Source organism: Scyliorhinus canicula, chromosome 1 (assembly GCF_902713615.1).
Source record: "Scyliorhinus canicula chromosome 1, sScyCan1.1, whole genome shotgun sequence".
Lineage (NCBI taxonomy): Eukaryota > Metazoa > Chordata > Chondrichthyes > Carcharhiniformes > Scyliorhinidae > Scyliorhinus > Scyliorhinus canicula.
Window position 1 is genome coordinate 196,946,761 of NC_052146.1, and position 24,152 is coordinate 196,970,912.

Here is a 24,152-nt window from a genome sequence, read left to right on the forward strand (position 1 = left end):
ATGAGTGCAGTTCTGAAAGAAGCAGATTTAAACTCGATTTTCGTCGAGTGATTAAAACCTCTGGTTGGCAGTGGGTTCTGACATTACAGGTCTGAAATGATCAAATATTCCATCAGATACAATGGCTCTCATCACGCTGGAGCATACATGGGTGAATATCCTGCAGCTTATCTTAATAATGTCTGGAGATCAAGCAGCACAAATGCAGAACTCAACCTCAAGAGGCGAAATAGGTGGAGAGGATCCTTGAGCAGTAACATTGAAAAACTAAATTAAACTATTTGTAATTGGATAATTGGACGAAGTGACGTTGGACCAAAAGACGGGCGGACAAAAAGACGTTGGACCAAAAGACGTGGACGAAGTGTCGTTGGACGAAATGACGTCGGACGAAAAGACATAGCACCCTGACAGCCAGGTCAACTGAAGACATGGTCGACAATGGTTGAGAGGAGTACATTGAGATTGACCATAATTGGAGGTACAGATAATTCTGAGGCTTGTGGTATATTCTGTATAACATTGTTTTATAATGGGACAAATCGTGGAGCTACCATTGAAGGAGCTTCTTCAACAAGATGAGAAATAAAGAATAGTGAGGATATGAGAATGGTTCAAAAAGAGTCCTGCAGCTGGATGCCTTTGATAGTTTACAGGCAGTACTTCAGCTGAACAATCCCTGTCCCTTGTATTAGCAAAGCCGCATTATTTCCTAAACATTGTAATGTCAAATAAATAGCAAAGATTAATAATGATATTGAGGTCAGCTAACATTGCAGGATCACCAGCTGCCGCAGGAACATTCTACACACAAAAATTACAAAAAGCCTTATGGTTAGAAAATATACCTGAGCACACAGCTGCAGCTGAGGAGGGATTCAGCTATAGCTTTTGTATGCTATGTGTTCATTGAGGTGTCCAGAGTGTCAGTGAGGTGCACATAAACCCCATGTAAGTTGGTAATAGACTCCTCCATACTATGCACCATGTTGTAGATTCTAAACGGCAGTCAGCCAATGAATTTAAAAAATGCTGGTGCACAGAAATCATCTTTTTTTTTAATAAACATTTTATTGAGGTATTTTTTGGTATTATAACAACAATACAATAAACAATGTACATGAAACCATAATCATAGTGCAAAAGCCGTCTCCCTCCCTTACAGGTCCCACCTTTATTAAACCCCTACTCTAAGCTAAACTAACCCCCTCCCCCCCCCCCCCCCCCCCTTCTGCTGACGATTAATTTTCCGCGAAGAAGTCGACGAACGGTTGCCACCTCCGGGCGAACCCTAACAGTGACCCTCTCAAGGTGAACTTGATTTTCCCCAAACAGAGAAAGCTAGCCATGTCCGATAGCCAGGTCTCTGACTTTGGGGGCTTTGAATCCCTCCAAGCTAATAGTATCTGTCCCCGGGCTACCAGGGAAGCAAAGGCCAGAACGTCTGCCTCTTTCTCCTCCTGGATTCCCGGGTCTTCCGACACCCCGAAAATCGCCACCCCTGGGCTCAGCACCACCCTTGTTTTTGACACCGTGGACATGATGTCCGTAAACCCCTGCCAAAATCCCCTAAGCTTCGGACATGCCCAGAACATGTGGACATGGTTCGTTGGTCCTCCCGCACACCTTGCACGCCTATCTTCTACCCCAAAGAACCTGCTCATCCGGGCCACTGTCATGTGGGCCTGGTGAACGACCTTAAATTGTATCAGGCTGAGCCTGGCACACGTTGCAGACGCATTGTCTCTACTCAACGCGTCCGCCCATAGACCATCCTCTATCTCTCCTCCCAGCTCCACCTCCCACTTGCGCTTCAGCTCCTCGGTCTGCGCCTCCTCTGGCCCCATAAGTGCCTTGTAAATGTCCGAGGTGCTCCCTTCTCCTACCCACCCTCTGGAAACTACCCTGTCCTGAATCCCCCTTAGCGGTAGGAGCGGAAGGTTGACACCTGTTTATGTAGGAAGTCCTGCACCTGTAGATACCTGAATTTGTTTCCCCTTGCCAACCCAAACTTCTCCTCCAGCACCCTCATACTCGGAAAGCTCCCCTCTATAAACATATCCCCCTTCCTCTCAATCCCTGCTCTCCGCTATATCCGGAGCCCCCCATCCATACTTCCTGGGGCAAATCAGTGATTATTACAGATTGGGGACCAGACCGATGCTCCCTCTGCTCCCACATGTCTCCTCCATTGCCCCCAGACTGCAGAAATCATCTTTTAATTAATGGCCATGCCTCTAACGTCTGCATCTGTGCCACCTTCATGGAATCATAGAATACCTACAGTGCAGAAGGAGGTCTTTTGGTCCATCAAGTCCACACCGACCCTCTGAAACAACACCTTACACCGACCCACTCCCCCACCCTATCCCCATAACTCCACCTAACCTTTGGACACTAAGCGGCAATTTAACATGGCCAATCCACCAAACATAATCTTTATTGTCACAAGTAGGCTTACATTAACACCGCAATGAGGTTACTGTGAAATGTCCCTCGTCGCCACATTCCGACGTCTGCTCGGGTACACGGAAGGAGAATTCAGAATGTCCAACTTATCTATCAGCACGTCTTTCGGGACTTGTGGGAAGAAACCAGAGCACCCGGAGGAAACCCACGCAGACACAGGGAGAACGTGCAGACTCTGCACAGAAAGTGGCCCAAGCCGGGGATCGAACCTGGGACGGACCCTGGCGCTGTGAAGCAACAGTGCTAACCACTGTGCTACCATCCACCTGCACCTCTTTGGAATGTGGGTGGAAACCAAAGCACCCGGAGGAAACCCACGCAGACAAGGGGAGAACGTGTAAATTCCACATGGACAGTGTCACCCAAGGCTGGAATTGAACCTGGGTCCCTGGCGCTGAGAGGCAACAGTGTTAACCATGTGATGGATCTCACGTTCACCGCAGGATTCGGATTAAAGTAAGGCATTAATACAAACAGCATTCTAATTCAAGATGGAATGAAACCACTCCAGCTAAACGTCAGGTAGAGGTTATCACCTGATGGGAGAAACTCCAAGCTGGTCTCAAGGACTCATTAACATTAAACAATTAAAGGCTCTTTTTGACAGACCAATAAATTCTTTGAGAGAACTCCCTATACCTAGAAGTATTCAAAATATGAAAACAGATAAACAGATACACAAATCCTTCTCAAACTATACCTTTGGACACTTAACGATAACACCTTCACAAAAGGGTCTGTTTCTAATATCTGGAGAAGGTGACAACACTGAACAAAGACAGACACCAAACGGGGCCCCCCTTGCCAATATATTTTAGGATTTCTGACAATTATACAGACCCTACAACTATTAGAAGATCTATCAGTGATAGTATATCCAATTAGCCATTTGGCTATAGGTAATTAACCAACAATAAATGCCAAAGTAACGAATGCCTTCCTGAACCGATCAGCAACTTTTATTATTTAAGGAGAAGGCATTTTAGCAGAAGCACTCTCTAATTATGACCCGCCTCTAGGGCGTGAGTCAGTTCTGTTCTTAGAAGCTTGACTCGTCGAACAAAACCTCAGGTTGTAGGTATGGGTTTTGTATAATTTCTTAGAAATGTATTGAGAAATTGATAGAGATGCTTTAGGATTTTTCCATGTGTAGATAACACATTCTATTGAGAGAAGTTAGTAGGTTAGCCCTGCTGCCTCACGGCGCTGAGGTCCCAGGTTCGATCCCGGCTCTGGGTCACTGTCCGTGTGGAGTTTGCACATTCTCCCCGTGTCTGCGTGGGTTTCGCCCCCACAACCCAAAAATGTGCAGAGTAGGTGGATTGACCACGCTAAATTGCCCCTTAATTGGAAAAAATAATTGGGTAATCTAAACTTATTTTTTTTTAAAAAATATGTTAGCAGATAACAGGACTGTTAACAATCTTGTATTAATAACAGATAAGTAGAAGGACTGTTTAGTCCACTTATACTTTAACTCTGCAAATCAGTATGTATCTATTGGGAGTATTTTCACAATAAAGATACTTTAATTAAAATTATACTGTGTGAAAATTAATCTCAAAGTTGATCTCCTAGACACTCATTTAGGAAGCCCTGAATAGGCTAGGACCCACTCCGTTAGAGGTATCGATTTAGTTATGAGTGACGAATCTGAACTCTCCCCATAAAAAGTAACTGAGACCTTGTTTAACTGTTTGAGACCTGGAAAAGCATTCTCCCTTCGTGAGTTCTATTCTGAGTCTTGGCAGGAAAACAGGTTTCCCTCTTTTGATAGGTTGTCCTCGACCATAGGTTAGTAATAGAGTATTATCAGGTCCGGAATAACCTAAATCCACTACAACCACTGTGTCACTGGATGTTAGTAGAGCTAGGATGTGAGCTAATCCTTCAGTGACACCTTTCCTGGTTCACTCTTGCCATCTTCACCTGCTCTTGCTTTTTTGAGCTAAATAAATTCTTCACATGCAATTCATTATCAAAGTCACACAAGTTGCCGATTTCTGTGCTGGTGCTTTGCAGAATTAAAAACAAGTGATGATACATCTTCTGGAGGGTCAGTCAACTACAGTAACTAAGTCAACTGATTGACCTAAAAAAAGTAGAGAGGAACAAGAGTTTATTTGTGGTTACAAGGGTAAGCACCAGGATCAATGACAGAAACAATGTACCAGCAGGTGTCATGCTTATGTGTGTGTGTGTGTTGGTGTGTGTGTGTAATTGGGAGAGTTAATTAGAAAGCGAAAAGGAAGGAAAGATGCCCATATACACCCTGCTGTGTGTGGCCTCCAGCCTTGACATCTCCGATGCTGCCTTTACCAATAATGTCGATGGCAGGTTTTCCCATCGTTGTCAGCATGTGAAGAATGTCAGAACCTCCTCATATGCTGATTGTTTCTCTGGTATTGAGTGCCAGCTTCTCCTGCACGGAAAATGAAAGTTGGTTAATATGTTCCCTGGGCAAGGATTTTCAACATTTACATGCCAGTTTACCACAGTGTTCATGATGCAAGAAAGAAATTAGGAAAATGTAGTAGCAAGGGCAGAATCAGCTTTTGAGAATGAGTGCAAGCTAGAATATAATGTAGCAATGACTTCCCCGATTAATATGTAGAAGCATGAGAAGTGGTGGAGGGACAACATGTTGGTCTTGAGACAAAAGGTGGGGTCATTGACAGGCTGTGAGATGTCAAGGGGAATCTTAACTGAGCAGTGCTGGTGACATCTTTGAATTTCTTATGACACTGTAATCAAGTCCTGTCAACCAAGTTTTCCATCAACCATCCATGAAAAGTCCCATCCTGATTTGAACTACCTCCACCAACATATATGCAGCCCTGCACTGGAAAGTCTCAGGGCATTTCTGGAACATGTGCTTGCTTACTATGCTCAGTGTTGCTTATCTCTCTATTCTTCATGAAGAAAGGCTCCTTCCAAGCTATTGAGTAGACCTGTAAAAAGAGGCTGTTCCACCAATCTCCGATCAATGAGCTATGACGGTCAGCTCCAAAAACAATCAAATTGGTTCTCCAACAGGTCCTCCAGACGGCCACTGTCTCCCGAGTGGCTATTGCCTGTTTAATTGTCACTCACATGCAATTACTTTCTACCTCTAATGCTTCTGCCAAATATAATAATGCTGGTCCTCCAAAAATCTATTAATTGCTTTGATTTTCCCTGTGATTTCTCTCTGAATCTCTTGCTTGCTTCACTTTCCTTGTCCTTGGGCACACACTCATTCACTCTCGCTGTTTCGCTGCCTTTCTTTCTCCACTTTAGTTTCTCACTTTTCAGTCTTGATGTTAACCTATGTGAACGTAATGTCTTTGTTTTGGGGAGAACCAGATAGTGGGTGGGAGTCGGGGGGTCGCAGTGGCGGTGCTAACCCTCAAGGTGCCCAAGAGATTTTAATTCTTGGCCCTTGTCAAATGGATGTTGCTGGACTCCCACTCAAACCCGGCCAGATCATGACCTGGCCAGATCATGACCTGGCCAGCAGCAGAATCGGGCAGCCAAAGGATGTCACTGGAAGCCCTGAAATGTCCCCGGTACTAAGGTAAGTTCTTGTTAGTGTGCTCTGATGGAGATCATAGTGGGGAGGAAGTTGGAGCAAGTAAGGAAAGCCCAGCCCGGCAAAAGTCAAAGTTTTTTTGTTGACCCTAAAAACACCACTGTTCCTCATAACAAACAACGAAACCTGAAATAAAATGTATAAGATCTTCCCTAACTGGCCCTCTCCTAGACTTCACTGAAGGCACCAATACTTGCCAGCTGAACTTCAAGCTACCATTTCAGGCAGGTTTGAAGGGCATCATCAGAACCCGACTGCCTTCCAGTGGCTGTCCTGCTGGAATGCCAAGTTAAAATGGGAAATCAATGCGATTCAATGAGTAGGTCTCTTGCCTTTATTTTAATGCTTTCCCTCCAGGTGAGAAACGAAAACATCAAATCCTTCAGGCATGATTTACCAGGAAAAAAAACAGAGAGCCATTTTGGGTGCGTTTAGAATGACCCTGCTATTGAATGGGAATGTTTTGGGGCCTCAGTGAGGAACACCCCATCGAGGCTGCACAAAGAGCTCGTCAGTCCTCCAGCTCCCCACCTCATAACGCCAGAGCACCCCCAGGCCCGATTCTCGGTACGGGGAACCTGGCACACGGGCACCTTGGCATTGCCTGGGTGGCATTGGGGGTGCCAGGGTATCACCCTGCCCAGAGCCTGAACACCCAGGGGCCTCCGATTGCCTGGGAGATACCCCCAAGTGCTGTTATGCCTGGTCCACGTTTGTGGAAATGAGTGCTAAACGGTAGAGGTCTCCCAGGCACAGGCATTTGTTCCTGAGCCTGGGAGACTCCGGCATAGACGTATTTAAGTGAAACTAAGTGAAACATTTAAATATGCAAATCTGGATCCCGTCCAGTGAGGGCAAGATCCAGATCGCGACGCCTCACCGGATCGCGACGCCTCACCAGATCACGATGCCTCATCAGGTGCCCCGAGCGTCGTAAATCTCGCAAGAGGTCTCTTTTGAGAGTTAACGGCCTTGTCACATCACCAAGTCGGGCGCGACAAGACCGCACGATCACAACCAAACATTTCTGTCTTTCACCATCTTTTCTTCTGCTTTGTCTCTTTATTCCGCTGGTTTAGCTCACTCGGCTAAATCGCTGGCTTTTAAAGCAGACCAAGCTGGCCAGCAGCACGGTTCGATTCCCATACCAGCCTCCCCGGACAGGCGCCGGAATGTAGCGACTAGGGGCTTTTCACAGTAACTTCATTGAAGCCTACTCGTGACAATAAGTGATTTTCATTTTAATTTGTCTCTTTCACTATTTTTTCAGATCTGCTTGCCTTTCTCCATTTCTATCTTCCAATCTTTCTTTTTTCTACTCCATTTGTCAGTTTTTTTCCTTTTCCTACTTCACTTTTTTTTTCTTTCTCTGCTTTATTTCTTGTTTTTCTTCTTTGCTTGCATGCAGGGCACACATAATGCAGCACTGCCTGTGTGTTTCAGGGTACATTATCTTACTGTTGCTGGGTGCTATTGTGTATATTTCATAATGTCTCAAATTAAGATGGTAATTTTCTTAATGGTCAGATTTGTATTCCAAAAAAACTTTTAATGTATCCTCTCTAATTATTGCTCTTTTCCAGGAAATATCATTGTATATGGGAACACAGCTGATGCTTACATCACAGTGAATACCATTCTGTCTTTTGGAATTGATGGCTCTTTCGTAAAACTGGTGAAACCACCTTCGAATTCAATTAGTTGTTTTAACAATTCCGTGATAGACACAGCAGTAGACGAAGCACTCAGGAGAGCTAACGTTTCTGTGCATTCTAATTGCCTGCTTGCTCAGTGGAATGATGGGAATGTTCATGATCGTATTATCCTTTCAACTTTCACAACTAATTCTCAACCATTGAGTCTAAAATGTTCAGTAAGTTAAAAACTTTCTAAGCAAACAATTCCAAAGACTCCAAACTCTCTGCGTGAAGGAATTTATTCTCATCTCATGCTGACATGATTGACCCCTTATCCTGAGACTGATGTGCCTCTAAACCCTTGATTCCCCAGCCAGAGGAAACAACCTCACAGTGCCTGCCCTCTCAAGACCCTTCAGAATCATACAAGTGAGATAATGATACAAGTTTAGCTTCAGGGGTATGATGTAGGTTTTTTACAGACTCCCAGGTACAAGTTGGGTATGAATGCAAGCCAAATGTTCCCCACGGTCGGCTATTGCAGAAAATACGGAGGCTGGGGATTGAGGGTGATTTAGAGATGTGGATCAGAAATTGGCTAGTTGAAAGAAGACAGAGAGTGGTAGTTGATGGGAAATGTTCAGAATGGAGTTCAGTTACGAGTGGCGTACCACAAGGATCTGTTCTGGGGCCGTTGCTGTTTGTCATTTTTATAAATGACCTAGAGGAGGGCGCAGAAGGATGGGTGAGTAAATTTGCAGACGACACTAAAGTCGGTGGAGTTGTAGACAGTGCGGAAGGATGTTGCAGGTTACAGAGGGACATAGATAAGCTGCAGAGCTGGGCTGAGAGGTGGCAAATGGAGTTTAATGTGGAGAAGTGTGAGGTGATTCACTTTGGAAAGAATAACAGGAATGCGGAATATTTGGCTAATGGTAAAATTCTTGGTAGGGTGGATGAGCAGAGGGATCTCGGTGTCCATGTACATAGATCCCTGAAAGTTGCCACCCAGGTTGATAGGGTTGTGAAGAAGGCCTATGGTGTGTTGGCCTTTATTGGTAGAGGGATTGAGTTCCGGAGCCATGAGGTCATGATGCAGCTGTACCAAACTCTGGTACGGCCGCATTTGGAGTATTGCGTACAGTTCTGGTCGCCTCATTATAGGAAGGACGTGGAAGCTTTGGAACGGGTGCAGAGGAGATTTACCAGGATGTTGCCTGGTATGGAGGGAAAATCTTATGAGGAAAGGCTGATGGACTTGAGGTTGTTTTCGTTAGAGAGAAGAAGGTTGAGAGGTGACTTAATAGAGGCATACAAAATGATCAGAGGGTTAGATAGGGTGGACAGCGAGAGCCTTCTCCCGCGGATGGAGGTGGCTAGCACGAGGGGACATAGCCTTAAATTGAGGGGTAATAGATATAGGACAGAGGTCAGAGGTGGGTTTTTTACGCAAAGAGTGGTGAGGCCGTGGAATGCCCTACCTGCAACAGTAGTGAACTCGCCAACATTGAGGGCATTTAAAAATTTATTGGATAAGCATATGGATGATAAGGGCATAGTGTAGGTTAGATGGCCTTTAGTTTTTTTTTTTCCATGTCGGTGCAACATCGAGGGCCGAAGGGCCTGTACTGCGCTGTATCGTTCTATGTTCTATGTTCTATGTTCTAAATATTCCAAACTGTAGGATAATTCCAGGGGGGGGCCTAGGTTCCTCCGCGCCGGGCCACTGTAGGGCTCCGCCATGTTGCCTGGGGCCGACATGGAGACAGCAACCCACGCGCATGCGTGGACCCGCGCCGGCTTTCAAGCGCAAAGCACTCCGGCGCCATGCTAGCCCCCGAAGAAGGGGTGAATGCCTAGGCCTGGAGGCAAATATATTCGAAACGGTTTTGACGCCAGCGTCAACACTTGGCTCTGATTTTGGAGAATCCCGGTCTTTAATTTTCACATAAACTGGGAGAAGAAGAACTAGTCAGTTAGCAATGGCAATAAAATTCCAAAATGTGTTTGGGACTATTTCCTATGTTTTAGAATTCACAATATTTAATCTAGTGATGGTAATGAACAAGAATTAGTTAAAAATCTGACCATAAGGGGACATCTTGCAAGTAGTGATCGTGATTTGATTGAATTTGATATATCATTTGAGAGGGGAAAGGGTGTGTCACAACCACAGTTGAGAAAGCAAGGAAGACAAACTTTGAAGGCAGCAAAAATGAGTTGGTGCAATAAATTGGAATAATCTGGGAGTTATTCAAATAAATATTTGTTAAAATACAAAACCAGTACCTGCTCTCCTATAATGTAAAGGCCCCACTTGTAGTTAAGCATCAAGGTAAAAGAGAAGACTTGTACAAAAGCATGGAAAAGTGAAGTTACTGAAGATGGATGCAATCATTATAAAAAGCAACAAAAGGATAAAAAGATGTACTAAAAGATCATTTTGAATTAAATCTTGCCAAGGGTATCAACAACATCAACAGAGGTTTCAGAGATATAGTAAAGGGAAAGAGTATGATCAAGGGGCAATGTGGGTTGTTTAAAGGCTGATGCAGGCAATACAATTAAGGAAGTGGCAAACATATTCAATTAGTACTCTGTATCCATTTTCACAGACGAAGAATGGGACAAAGTACCAATGACACAAGGGGACCTAAAAAAGTTCAAACGAAGAAACTTATTGGACTAAATATAAGTTTAAAAAGTTAATGATGGAAATAAAGGAACAAGATAAACAGACATCCAGGACTTGATGGTTTCCTACCCAAAGTATAAAACAAAATAGGCAAAGAAATTGCAGATATACTGACATAATTTTCCAAAACTCTCCAGATTCAGGAAATGTGTCTGTGGGTTGGGAAATTGCAAATGTCACTCCATCTTTAAATACGGGGAGTACAGGTGGAGAGAAATCTGATTTAGAATTTTAACTGTCCAGGGGAAACAAGCTCAGGGTCAGGCAGGGCCCAAAATACTGAAACGCAGCTTTGGGATATTAGATTGACGTGATCCTATCCCAATGCTAGGTGCTATTTGGGGAGGTTTATAGATCAATGTGGATCTGCAGTTCAAATGTTAGGTAGGTCAATACCTTGTATCATCCCTTGCTGCGTGTTTAAACAAACTTGATACTGATCAGTGCTCATGTTCCTGTAGGACCTCCCATGGCGGGAAGGTCAAGGGGGAGGTTCCAGACAAAGAATTATACAAGAAATCCTCAACAGGCGGAGGCCTCAGTGGCTGTAAAGGTGGAAGAAGGCTGCAACAGGGAAGTGGCCTTGTTATGGTCCGCGATTGCACATGGCCACCAACCACCAAGATCGTGTGGAACCCGGCTGCGCACTGGAGTACCCACACTAAAAAATGTTATGGGCAGGCCTCTATAAGGCATAAGCAAAAGCCCTGTGGCGATGGAGGGTAATACCTGGACACCTGCACCCATGTGGCAGGTGCATGTTGGTCGTCGGGCACCTGTGTTGGGACAGGGGTACCTTTTGGCAGCTGCATCCGTGACTCTTTATGATACCCTCTGCTTACCCAAAATGAGTAAGGAGCTAGAAAAGCAGCTTAAAACATAGGCTCTCCCATTTTCCTGGCTAATGAACTGCACCCAGCTGGATCACAATCCCTACAGTTGAAACAAGAAGCTAAATTTCAGAACCTGGAATGTAAGAATGCTTTTTCATAGCCCAAAGGGTGTTTGCCCGGAAAGATGAAAGATGAACGCCATTGCTGTCCAGGAGCTAGCAAGGTATAACATCAACATTTTTGCTCTTAGCAAAAGAGCAGTGAGCTCTGGCTCGTTGGAGAGCTGCGGGAGACCAGACAGTACACCTTCTTGAACGCAGTCAGAACATGGGCTGGATTCTCCATTCCTGCTCAGGGGCTGGTTTAGCACAGGGCTAAATCACTGGCTTTGAAAGCAGACCAAGGCAGGCCAGCAGCACGGTTCAATTCCCATACCAGCCTCCCCGAACAGGCGCCGGAATGGGGCAACTAGGGGCTTTACACAGTAACTTCATTTGAAGCCTACTTGTGACAATAAGTGATTTTCATTTCATTTCATTTCAAGTGCTGACACCAACAGAGGATCCGTGGAGTTCCACAATGGAAAAATTGGCGCCACACCCGCAACGATTCTGCTACCGGTGAGGGGCTAGCAGCGGCGCCACATGGAACACCCGCAAAACACATGAAAAATGGTGGGGGAATCCCCAGGTGTATGATGAACACGCGGAGGGCTGGCAAGCTGCAGCCGTGTGTACACTTGCATCCCCACATTCGCACCGATTGCGCCTGAAAAGATGGCGCTGGTTGTGCTGGACCACGTCCCCGTCCACCCCGACCCCACAGCCCACCACCTGGCCATCCCCCACTACACCCCCCAGCCCTGGCAGACAGCCGCATGACTGTCGGCAACGTAGACGGTGCTGGACACTGTCCATATGCCCTCTCTCTCTCTCTCCGCAGCCACCACACCAGGCTCAAGACTGTTGAGACCACACATGCCGCCAGGTACTTGGCCCATCGGAGGCGGAGCACCGCAGGTGGGCCCGATAATGAGATGCGAACGTGGTCGCAATTGCGTGCGACGCGCAGCGCAATGACACCGATTTGGAGTGGGCAGAGCAGCGCGACCCGGTGTCAAACCGGTGCCTGCCATGATTTCGGCGTCGGGAGCTATTCTCCACCTGATCGTTGTTCCCGATTTCAGCATCAGGCAACGGAGAATCCAGCTCCATAAGTCTCACATCCATGGATTTGGCTTCACCATGAGGAACAGGATTGCCATCGTACTCTCTGAACTTCCCTTCAGTGTCAGTGAGAGGTTGATGACCCTACGCCTACATCTCAGACGTAATCAATGGGTTACTATCATCAGCGCATATACCCCAACTTTAGATTCTGACCATGAAGTCAAGAAGAGATTCTACTCTGATCTTGATAGCATCCTTGCTTCCAGCCCCGGGAATGGTAAGGTCATGCTCTTAGGTGACTTTGATACCCAGAATCTGGAGTGCAACTATCAGTAAGAACGGCGTGAGGAAAGCCAATGGCCAGCGCGTCCTACACTTGACCAAGTTTGCGCAATATGGCCTGATTGTGACGAACACAGAAGAACCAGCTCAAAACGCAAACCTAAAGACAAAAGTCCCACATCGCATTCGTGACATGAAGAACAGATGAGTGAAGAAGGTGCATAAGATTCAGCCCTAAGCCGACCAGCACAACATACACAAATCCTTCCAGGCTACCAAGACAATTAACAGACCCCTCTTGGCTGGACAAAACCCTTTCCAATCTCAGGAAGGCTCCCGGTTCCTCAGGACAATGACGCCATCTGTCAGAGCTGGAAGAAGCAGTTTAAACGTACCAGCCTCGTACCAGCCTCCCTGAACAGGCGCCGGAATGTGGCGACTAGGGGCTTTTTACAGTAACTTCATTGAAGCCTACTTGTGACAATAAGCGATTTTCATTTCATTTCATTTCATTTCAACTTCTCCTCAACCGGGAGTCCGCTGTATCGGAAGAGACCATCCAAGCTGTCCAATAACATCCTGCCAAGGATTCCTTTGGCCATCCGCCAACCATTGAGGTTAAGCACATCCAACACATGAAAGCCAACGAAGCTTGGAACCAGATGGCATACCTACAGAGGTCTACCATGCTGGTGGCTGTCAGCTCATGTCACAACTTCACCAGTTCATCCTCCGTCCCTGGGACAAAGAGGATTTCCCCAGCGACCATCATTATTAGCCACAAGAAGCAGGATAAATCTAATTAAGAAAACTTCCAGGAGGATTTATCTCTTGATCATTGGGGTAAGGTTCCGGCCCGCATCCTCCTGAACCACCTTCGGCCTGTCACTGAGGAACCCAGTGTGGCTTCTGACCATTCAGGGGTACTACTGACTGGGGCAGGATTCTCGGTGGTGCGCCGTTCACTGGTGGCGGGATTCACTTTTCCCGCAGACTGTCAATGGGAATTCCTGTGGAGGGGGGGTCGCTACCAGCAGGAACATTGAATCCCGTTGACCGGAGAATCCCGGCATGGCCTTTGTGGCTAGGCCAGGTGAAAATCGGAAACTGTTCCTCGACTGACCAAGACATTTGATCATTTAAATTTTGAAGCTCCTTGGATCATTCTCCAATGCTTTGTTGCCGATTGAGGTTTGTCCCCATCCTGAGACACCTTCGTTACAATGGATGCGATTTAATGGCCATGTTGTGATTGAGCGAGAGCGCAACCAGCCTTTAGATTATGGGAGAAGCCAGAATCGAGAACTGCACCTGGCATCAATCAGTTTGCGATCTAACCGGCCTGCTCCCGCTGGCAAAATCAGGATCCCGCCATAGCGTGGTGAGAAACCAATAATCATCACTTAAGGCCAATCTCCATACAATTAACCGGAGTGACTCCATGATCTAACCACGTGGTCACGCGAGTGCCGATTAGTACACCTTGTTGAAAATGTGAGGTTGACGGAAGGGCTGCTGTGGGGACCCGAGGAGGTGAGTAGTCATCAACGCTTCCAGGCATTGAGCTAGGGGCACTGGGGTTGTTGCCTTGGTGCTCGGGGATGGGTTGGAGATGGATGGTGGGGAAGACCCCCAGGGGACCACCCTCGGTTGGGGTGAGACACCATCGGTGAGGGGGTGTCTCAGTGCCAGCGGGTCTGCCGTGCCACCGCCTGGATCATGTGTACCCTTTACGGGGCAACCACAGCCCTGGCCTGCCTGCCCTACTGATCACCCATTACTCCCGTTAACTTTGGAGGCCTCTGGCCGCGCGTTGAAGGATGTTACTAATAGAGATTTGGCAATCATACTTAGATCAGCACATCACACTCCCATGTGGATGCCTGTGGGTAGGCTGCCATGTGGCATGTGGCAGTTATTGCCTGGCATCCCAATGAGACCACTGTGATGCCTGGACACTGTGCCTGAGCACGGCAGGAAGCAACACCATGGACGGAGCGGCCAACATCAGAACACCCAGGGGTTGGGCCCCAGTGCTGGGGACATTTGCGTGACCAGAGGGTGGTTGTGTGCACTGGGGAGGAGACCAGCACCCGGTCCAGGTAGCATTACGTGAGGGTGTCTGGAGTACAGGGTGTGGGCTCCTGCTGAGGCCGGGGATGCACGGGGTGGGTGTGTCAGATAGCAGGAGATGTGGGGTGGGGGGGAGCAGTAGGGGAATAGAGGGTCCCGGGGTGGAAAAGACTGCTGGTTGTCAGTCTCACGCCCTCTATAATTACTTACAAATATTACATGGTGTATGATATCTTGGACCTCGCCCTTGTGGTGCTGCTGGCAGGCCAGGCGGCCGGATGCCGGATAAGGCAGTGGCGGTGGCAGCAGCTTCAACAAAGGACAAGGCCACCCATCAGGCCAGAGAGGGACCCAGAGGGGGAGGTTGACGAGGGCCCAAGGTATACAGGTGTCACTGGCTTTTTGAACAGATGATAGAGAGCATGTGCCGCAGGAGGCTCTGCCTCAACAAGGAGACCTGTGCCATGTCCTCGCATACTTAACACCATGTGGAGGAGGAGGATACCTGCTCCTGGTGGCCATCAAGGTCACCGCAGCCCTGAGTTTTTACGTCTCAGGATCACTCCAGGACTAGAGTGGGGAGTTGTGTGCTATCTCACAAGCTATAGCCCACAAGTACATCCATGAGGTCACGGATGCCCTGTTTGTCCAGGCTGCGAACTATATAAACTTTGACATGGACCAGGCCCAACAAGATGCCCGGGCAGCAGGATTCTCTGCCATCGCCAGGATGCCCCAGGTCCAGAGGGAAATAGAAGGCATGCATGTTGGCTTTCACTCACTGGGCTTTCAGGGAGTGCCCTACATCAACAGGCAGGGATTCCACTCCCTGAACCTCCAGCTCATGTATGACCACCACATGAAAATCATGCAAGTGTGTGCACGCTTTCCGGAGAGTCTGCACAACAGCTGCATCCTGGAGCAGTCAGACATCCCCGACCTAATTGTGGACAACCCCAGGGTGGCTGGTTGGCTCTTGGGGGAATAAGGGGGCCTGGATAATGACGTCAGTACGGAGGCCGAAACTGATGCGGAGACCAGATACAACGAGGCCCATGTGGTCACCCGTGCTGTCATTAAGCAGTGCATCTAACTCCTCAAAATGTGGTTCCAATGTCTCGACCGCTCTGGTGGTGCACTGCAGTACACCTCCCAGAGAGTGGCCGCTTTGTGGTGGTCTGCTGTGCTCTCTGCAACCTGGCACAGCAGCGGGACGGTGTGGTTGAGGTGGAGGGGGAGCAACATGTGGCCACATGGCTCTGGAGGAGGCGCTGGACCAGGAGGGGCTGGAGGACGAGCCTGGGGCGAATCCACAGGACCAGCCGGAGGATGGAGGACAGGCAGCAGTGGCGAGGGTCCGGCAAGCCCCGAGTCCCTGTTTCACATATGATGTGGCCATAATCCGTCTTCCCTCCCTCCCCCTTCCCCATTCCTTTCACTGCCCCCTGACACTTCTCCTCCATTTCCACCCCTTCCCCTCCCACTCCATTCCTTTGCCTCCCATCCTTCTTGCTGGCAGCACATGCCCCGCCGTGCCACCCTGTTCCGGGTGCTGACTCCGAGATGCGCTGTTGTAAGGGGGTTGGGTCTTGGGGGAGCTGGTGGCAGCTGTCGCCACTCTGTAGGATGGCTCCAGGTTGGCACCCAGTGCCAAATCCTTGCGGTCGGTGCCCATCGGGTCCTGCGGTTCACATTGGGACAGAGGGACAGCTGGATCGAGCCCCGGCTACTCCTGCGTTATCTGACTCTCCATCCTGGCGGCACCCCAATGTCTGCAGCATGGTTTCCACTCCCTCGGTGATGCTCCTCAGTGACTGGAACATGTTCTGGAGTGCCCCGGCAATGCCCACCCAAGACTGGGACACATCCCCCAGCGACTAGGAGATGTTCTGGAGCACCTCAGCAATGCCCGCTTGAGACTGGGACATGCTCCGCAGCGCCTCTCAAGGTTCACCTGGGACTGGGTCATGTCCACCAGAGACTGCGACATCTGTCTAGGCGCTCAGCCATGGCCGCTACTAACTGAGCCACGCCTTGGGCACCTCCACCCATGCTACTGACATTGTGCACCAGGCTGTCCCTGGCAGTATTGGCCTTGGTGCCACACTTTGCCGCCGCTATCTCCTGCACCCATAGCCTCTGGGACTCCTCCAATCGTCTTTGGACCTGCTGGAATATCACTGAAATCCCCCTCTGAATATCACAGCCGCACCCTATCACCGCATCAGCTCCTGGTAAATCTGGTCCAGTGGCTCAGCATCTGTCTGAGACCAACTGGGTCCTGGGATCTAACAGACCTCCCTGACTGCTGTCTCGCCCGGGCGTTCCTGCCTCCACCTGATGTGCATTGGCAACTGTGTTCTGCTCACCAGAATGTGCCCCAGAAGCATGTCCATGACTGTGCCCACTGTGGTGTGTTTCTCTGTGTAGGTGGTGGGTGGGATGATGCTGTTCCGCGAATACGGTGGTTTCCACAGAGCTTGCCTTCGAGGTGTTCTCATGGGAGGCAGTGGGGGGATCACCCCGGATGGGCCGGCACCATCGGATGGAGATCATGCGGGAGAATGAACATGTGGTCAGTGGGAGGAATGGGTCATTCTGTATGGCATTAACAACTCACATGTGGCAGGGCGTCTGGGTGGCGGCTGGTTGCTCCTCATCTCTGCGCCGTGCACCAGCTTGTACTTTGCTGACAGATCTGTCCTCGATGACCAGCAGGGCCCGTTTCTCATAGGGGATGAGGACTGTGATGTTTGCTGCCCCGCCACCCGTCTGGGCCCTCTGCTGTCTGTTGTGGGCCAACTTAAGAACATAAGAACTAGGAACAGGAGTAGGCTATCTGGCTCCTCGAGCCTGCTCCGCCATTCAATGAGATCATGGCTGATCTTTTGTGGACTCAGCCCCACTTTCCGGCCCGAACACCATAACCCTTAATCCCTTTTTTCTTCAAAAAACTATCTATCCTTACCTTAAAAACATTTAATGAAGGAGCCTCAACTGCTTCACTGGGCAAGGAATTCCATAGATTCACAACCCTTTGGGTGAAGAAGTTCCTCCTAAACTCAGTCCTAAATCTACTTCCCCTTATTTTGAGGCTATGCCCCCTAGTTCTGCTTTCACCCACCAGTGGAAACAACCTGCCCGCATCTATCCTATCTATTCCCTTCATAATTTTTAATTTTTCGATAAGATCCCCCCTCATCCTTCTAAATTCCAACGAGTACAGTCCCAGTCTACTCAACCTCTCCTCATAATCCAACCCCTTCAGCTCTGGGATTAACCTCGTGAATCTCCTCTGCACACCCTCCAGTGCCAGTACGTCCTTTCTCAAGTAAGGAGACCAAAACTGAACACAATACTCCAGGTGTGGCCTCACTAACACCTTATACAATTGCAGCATAACCTCCCTAGTCTTAAACTCCATCCCTCTAGCAATGAAGGACAACATTCCATTTGCCTTCTTAATCACCTGTTGCACTTGTAAACCAACTTTCTGTGACTCATGCACGAGCACACCCAGGTCTCTCTGCACAGCAGCATGCTTTAATATTTTATTGTTTAAATAATAATCCCGTTTGCTGTTATCCCTACCAAAATGGATAACCTCACATTTGTCAACATTGTATTCCATTTGCCAGATCCTAGCCCATTCACTTAACCTATCCAAATCCCTCTGCAGACTTCCAGTATCCTCTGCACTTTTCGCTTTACCACTCATCTTAGTGTCATCTGCAAACTTGGACACATTGCCCTTGGTCCCCAACTCCAAATCATCTATGTAAATTGTGAACAATTATGGGCCCAACACGGATCCCTGAGGGACACCACTATCTACTGATCGCCAACCAGAGAAGCACCCATTAATCCCCACTCTTTGCTTTCTATTAATTAAACAATCCTCTATCCATGCTACTACTTTACCCTTAATGCCATGCATCTTTATTTTATGCAGCAGCCTTTTGTGTGGCACCTTGTCAAAAGCTTTCTGGAAATCCAGATATACCACATCCATTGGCTCCCCGTTATCCACTGCACTGGTAATGTCCTCAAAAAATTCCACTAAATTAGTTAGGCACGACCTGCCCTTTATGAACCCATGCTGCGTCTGCCCAATGGGACAATTTCTTTCCAGATGCCTCGCTGTTTCTTCCTTGATGATAGATTCCAGCATCTTCCCTACTACCGAAGTTAAGTTCACTGGCCTATAATTTCCTGCTCTCTGCCTACCTCCTTTTTTAAACTTCTCCTGCAGCGACACAGAGGGGGTCCATCAAGAGCCTCATGTGTGTCATTCATCACGAGGGTGGGGGGTGGCTGCAGTGGGGTGGGGGGGGTGGTTGGAGGGTGTATGTGAGGGGGAGTATGGGGGTGATGGGGTGTATGGGGAAGGGATACGTGGAACAGCACTGCTAGATGGCTGAGCCAGGGCACAGAATGGTGCTGGGCGGGGGCGATGCCAGGCGCATGTTCATGGGGGGATGGGGATGGCAGTGCCAGGATGCTGGTGCCAACCTACATGTGCAGCCCAGTGGATGTCGTTGATCTTCTTACGGCACTGGGTGCCCAGCCTCCTGGTGATGCTCCCTGAGCTGATGGCTGCTGCCACTTCCTCCCAGGTGGCACTGGCTGCCTTGTGGCTGGCCCACTGAGACCCTCGGGGGAACAGGGCATCTTGTCTGATATTAACTGCGTCCAACAGTCTGGCCAAGTTAGCATCCCCAAATCGTGGGGCTGGTCTCCTCAGTGGCATGGCTGCGATCTGTGTACAGTTTGCTTTGCAAGATCGGTTTAAGTGCTGCTCTCCCTTGTTACTAAGGGGCTCGTGAGTGCGGTCCTGGCAAATCAGCTGCGACGTGAAGCCTGTGGGGCCTCTTTAAATGGACCAATTAACATTTGATACCAGTGATGGCTTTGGCGGGCCGGGCGTCGGGAAGTCCATGTCAGTTCCCTCTCGCTACCAAAATTAGAAACCTTTCCGTTAAATCATGCCCAGTATGACCACCACCGTTGTGTGGAGGATCTAAAACTGACACCTTTCACATCTGGACCGGGCTTAAATAAAGTAGTGTGATCGCCTTAACCTTGCGCACCATTTGCCTAACCATCATTGTCCACCTCATCGGAGATGACCTGCCATCCAGTCTCAGCATCCAGTATCGTCTGGGCAGCAAGCTTTTCAACCAGGCTAAAACAAAATTGACCACCATGGACATTCATGACCTTCAGTTTACAGATGACTGCTGAGTGATGGCTCACTCTGTACAGGACATGTAAAGGACCCTTGACCTCTCCAACAGCTCCTATTAGGGGCTTGGTCTATCTTCAAACATCATCAAGAGGTTCTTCACCATGCCATTCATGTAGTCAGGGTGTGGTGCAGCACTTCCCATATTTGGCAGCCGCCCCTCCCAAAGGACTTTATTTATGAGGAAGTGCAGCACCAAATTAACTGTACATGTGCTGCTTATTCAAGCTTCACCAAAATGTCTTTGACAATAGGACCTTTGGAAGTCAGCAAGGTCCTGATTTATAAGGCTGCTGTGTTGGTCATCCTCCTCTATTGCAGCAAAACCTGGACTGTCTTTCGACATTATGTAAGATCCTTGAGCGTTTCCATCAATGGTGCTTGTGTCGAATCTTAGGGATCAAATGGGAGAACTGCTTGACCAACGCTAGCTTCCTTCATGAAGCTATGTCTACCAGCATCAAAGCCCTGCTCCTGCGGAGCCAACTCCAATAGACAGGCCATTGCGTCCAGATGCCTGGAAACCGCCTCCCTCGGCAGGTTCTTTTTCTCCCAGCTCATCATTGGCCAATGCTCTGTGGCAAGCAAAGGAAAGGCATTAACACACTGACTGGGAGTAGAAGGCTGTGGACCACTCAGCATGGTTTCACTTGGCCCATCAAGGAGCAAGCCACTTCAAGGCTTAATTACTTGACAGTGAGGCAAAATGGCAGCAGCAGTGGCAAGAAAGGGAAGCCAACCTGGGGCTGAGAATTCCACTCCACTGCACCACAACATGCTCCCACTGCAGAAGAACTTGTCGATCCAGAATTGAGCTTCTCAGTCATCTGAAGATTTACCAAGCCTGACGGATGTCATTCTCGATTTTGAGGGACTGATGTTGAGGTCATTACAATATGCAAACAAGCAATTAAGTTTGAATTTCATCCAACATTCTGCCTCTAACAGCCAGTGCATGGGTTTCACGAGCTGCCCACAATTTGCCAGGGTGAACGAGATGGAGCACAGCAGGGAATGATTGCTCAATTATATTGAGATGCTGGGAAGCTTTTAAAGAGTAAAATTGCAACGTTTGTAGCCAGCTACAGTGAAAGGTTTGTGCATGCAGGATTAAGTCTGAGAACTTGAATTCACTACTTTCCACCATCTGGGAGTAAACTAATCTTTTCCTCAATGCCATTGCTGTTAGCCTTCGCTACAGCATGGGAGCAACTTGTGTAGCAATGGCCTGGAGCAGCAACACCAGGAGCAGCAACAACACTGGCCGCACCTACCCTCTCCATAGCAATATGCCACTCACATGACAGAGGGGATGGGCAGGCAGCTGAATTTATAATTATAATCATTATTATCACAATTAGGCTTACATTAACACTACAATGAAGTCACTGTGAAAAGCCACTGAAATGTTCAACGGAGCCAAGGCCCCCAGCACAAGGTCTACAGACAGAGGGTGAGCTTCCCAGTATGACAGAGCAAGAGACGCTGAGGCTTTCATAGCCGGTGACTTCTGACATCTCTCAAAGCCTTCTTCTGGATGTAAAATATCCCATGGAGCTATTTTTAAGAAGAGTAGTAAAGTTCACCTCATTTCCTGCCCAATAGTAACCAACAGCGGTAATACAAAATATCTGCTCAATATCACATTTCTTTCTATTCGCTGTGCACAAATTGTCTTTCACTTTTTCCTACATTACAATAGTTACTTGAAAAGTACTTAACTGGCTGTAAAACACTTTGTGTTAGGGACGTCATCATAGAAATGGAAGATTTTATTATTTTTTTCTTTGCGAAAGGAGCAAATGTTACGTATGGAAAAACATTTTCACACGAGTGGTTCAGGTCTGGAATGCACTGGCTGGAAGTGTGGTGGAGGCAGGTTCAATCGAGGCATTCAAGAGGATTACTTGAATAGAAACAATGGCGGGAATCTCCGTCCCGCCAGCCCCATTTTCCGGCACAGCGCACCCCTGCCAGCCGTGGGATCCTCTGTTCCCTCAGCCAACCAATGGAGTTTCCCATTGTGGCCACCCCCACGCCGTTGGGACACCTGCGGGCGTAGGTGTGCTGCCGGCGAAGCAGAGGATCCTACCGATGGAGAATCCCGCAGAATATGCAAGGTTACAGGGAAATTTATGAGGGCAGGTTGTATGAACCTAGCTTGTATTCTTCTTAGTTAGAAACATTGCAAAAAAAGATCTGGCCATTATCACACTGCTGTTTGCTATGTGGAAACATTGCCATGTTTTCTACATTACAACAGTGAATGCACTTCAAAAGTATTTCATTGCCGGAAGGGCTTTGAGATGTCCAGTGGTCGCTCTACAAATACGAGTCTTTATTTTTTAAAACCTTGATTATATCACCCCTTAATAGTGAAAGAGGGCTAAATATTAACCAGGACACCAAGGATAACTCTCCTGCACTTCTTCAAAATACTGCCATGGAATCATTACATCAACCCGAGCAGGCAGATGGTGCCTCGATTATTATCTCATCGAAAAGACAGCACCATTGACAGTCCAGCGCTCCCCCAGTAGTGCTGTGAGACATCAACCTTGATATTCACCTGGAGTGAGTTCAGTGAACCCTGAACTTAGTGATTCAGAGGCAAGAGCGCTTCTAAATGAGCCACACTGACACTGAAAATTAAAATGAAAGGAATGTAAATTCTATGTCTATGTCTAATTTGACAAGGTAGATTCAGAAACTATTTCTTGTTGAGGGGTAATTCAGAACTTGTGTGAGCAATTTTGAAATTCAAACTGGGCCATTTAGCAGTCATATCAGGAAGCAAATTTTCAAAGGCTAGTGGAAATATCAAATTCTCTCTCTCACAAAAGACTGGATATGAGGTCAACTAAAATTTTCAAGACTAAAGATCCAATGGATTTTTATTAGGTAAGGTTATCGAGAGATGTGGAGCAAAGTAAGGTTGAATGTAGATCAGCCATGATCAAGAGTTGAATGGCCTATTCTTGTCTTCCAATGCATGGGCCTCTCTATGTTGACACAGTTAAGAACATAAAGTTTAGAATTTGTGAAAACCACACATAAACACTCCAGATGACAAGCAAATAGTACTCCAATAGGTGTGATATTTGGGGTGATCTAGTGAGTGCATTGCATATTTGGTATCTTGGAAAAGGAGTTACTGTTTTCGATTGATTTATCTCAGTTGTCCATACATATGAATACACACACGATCCCTAATGGTATGATTTGATTTTGAAAGGAGCCAAAATTGAAGGAGAATGTAAGTGGAGCATCTGACCTAAATGCACCCTGTTTTTGCATAGTGCGTGTGTTTAAAATTGTGAGTTGTGGATTGCTAAAGTAAAGGGAAGTGTGTTTGATTCAGTCTTTTTTTTACTTTTCAGGCTTTCTTTAACTTTCACAAGAAGAAAGTGGATCTTGATGCATTCAAAGCCATCAACAAGGCATGCCTTGTCTTTGATGGAAAATTAGTCATTGATTCCACTTTCCATACCAATGATATGACAATCAGAGCTGCAGGATCATTAACTAAATACTCCCGTCGTTACTATGCTGACCAGTGGTCTCATGAAAATTTTAACGCAAAAGAAATTGGGTTTCAGCTGGCTGCACTCATGCTGCATCTGTTTGACCCAACTCTGGAGCAAGTGACTAAACCACCAGCAGAACTAGATAAACTACTTCCTACTTACATTGGATGTAAAGTCAAAGGTATGTGGCTGAAATATACATGAACTTTGCTCTGTCCTTGACTTCTTCATTATTGTATAGTATACGTAGTTTAATATTTCTGGCAGGAACCATAGAACCAAGCTTCCTAAAACATTTATTTATATCCTTACTGTGATTCTAGAACTAATTGCTCCTAATTGAAATTCATCTAGTCTTTGTTTAAAGCTTGCCATGGCTTTCTCTTCTGCCATCTCTGCTGATAATCTGTTTCACAATTCTATTACCCACTTACGAAAAGAAAATATAATTTAGAAGCATGGTTTACTTGAAAGGATTTGCATCCAAATAAGTGTTGCCTACTCCACTGAGAAAGAGGATATCATAGGCAGATTTATCTCAGGCCATTCCTTCTATACTCCTAGCAGGTGACACAAAAGCTCGAACAGAAGCCCTAATGGCCTGATCACCCAATATTTTTTTAAAGGAATAAATCATGGAGCAGAGAACCT

General features: G+C 47.4%; 1 protein-coding gene across 3 annotated transcripts in view; it reads left to right on the top strand.

The window, feature by feature from the left end:
- The window catches only part of cfap61 (cilia and flagella associated protein 61), a 490,576-nt gene that overhangs the window by 309,687 nt on the left and 156,737 nt on the right, over window positions 1–24,152 (top strand). For all 3 annotated transcript variants that reach the window (XM_038805956.1, XM_038805965.1, XM_038805971.1), the window contains exons 21-22: window positions 7,624–7,913; window positions 23,355–23,682. In XM_038805956.1, the coding sequence (XP_038661884.1) occupies window positions 7,624–7,913; window positions 23,355–23,682 (618 nt within the window). The remainder of the gene's footprint in view (window positions 1–7,623; window positions 7,914–23,354; window positions 23,683–24,152) is intronic.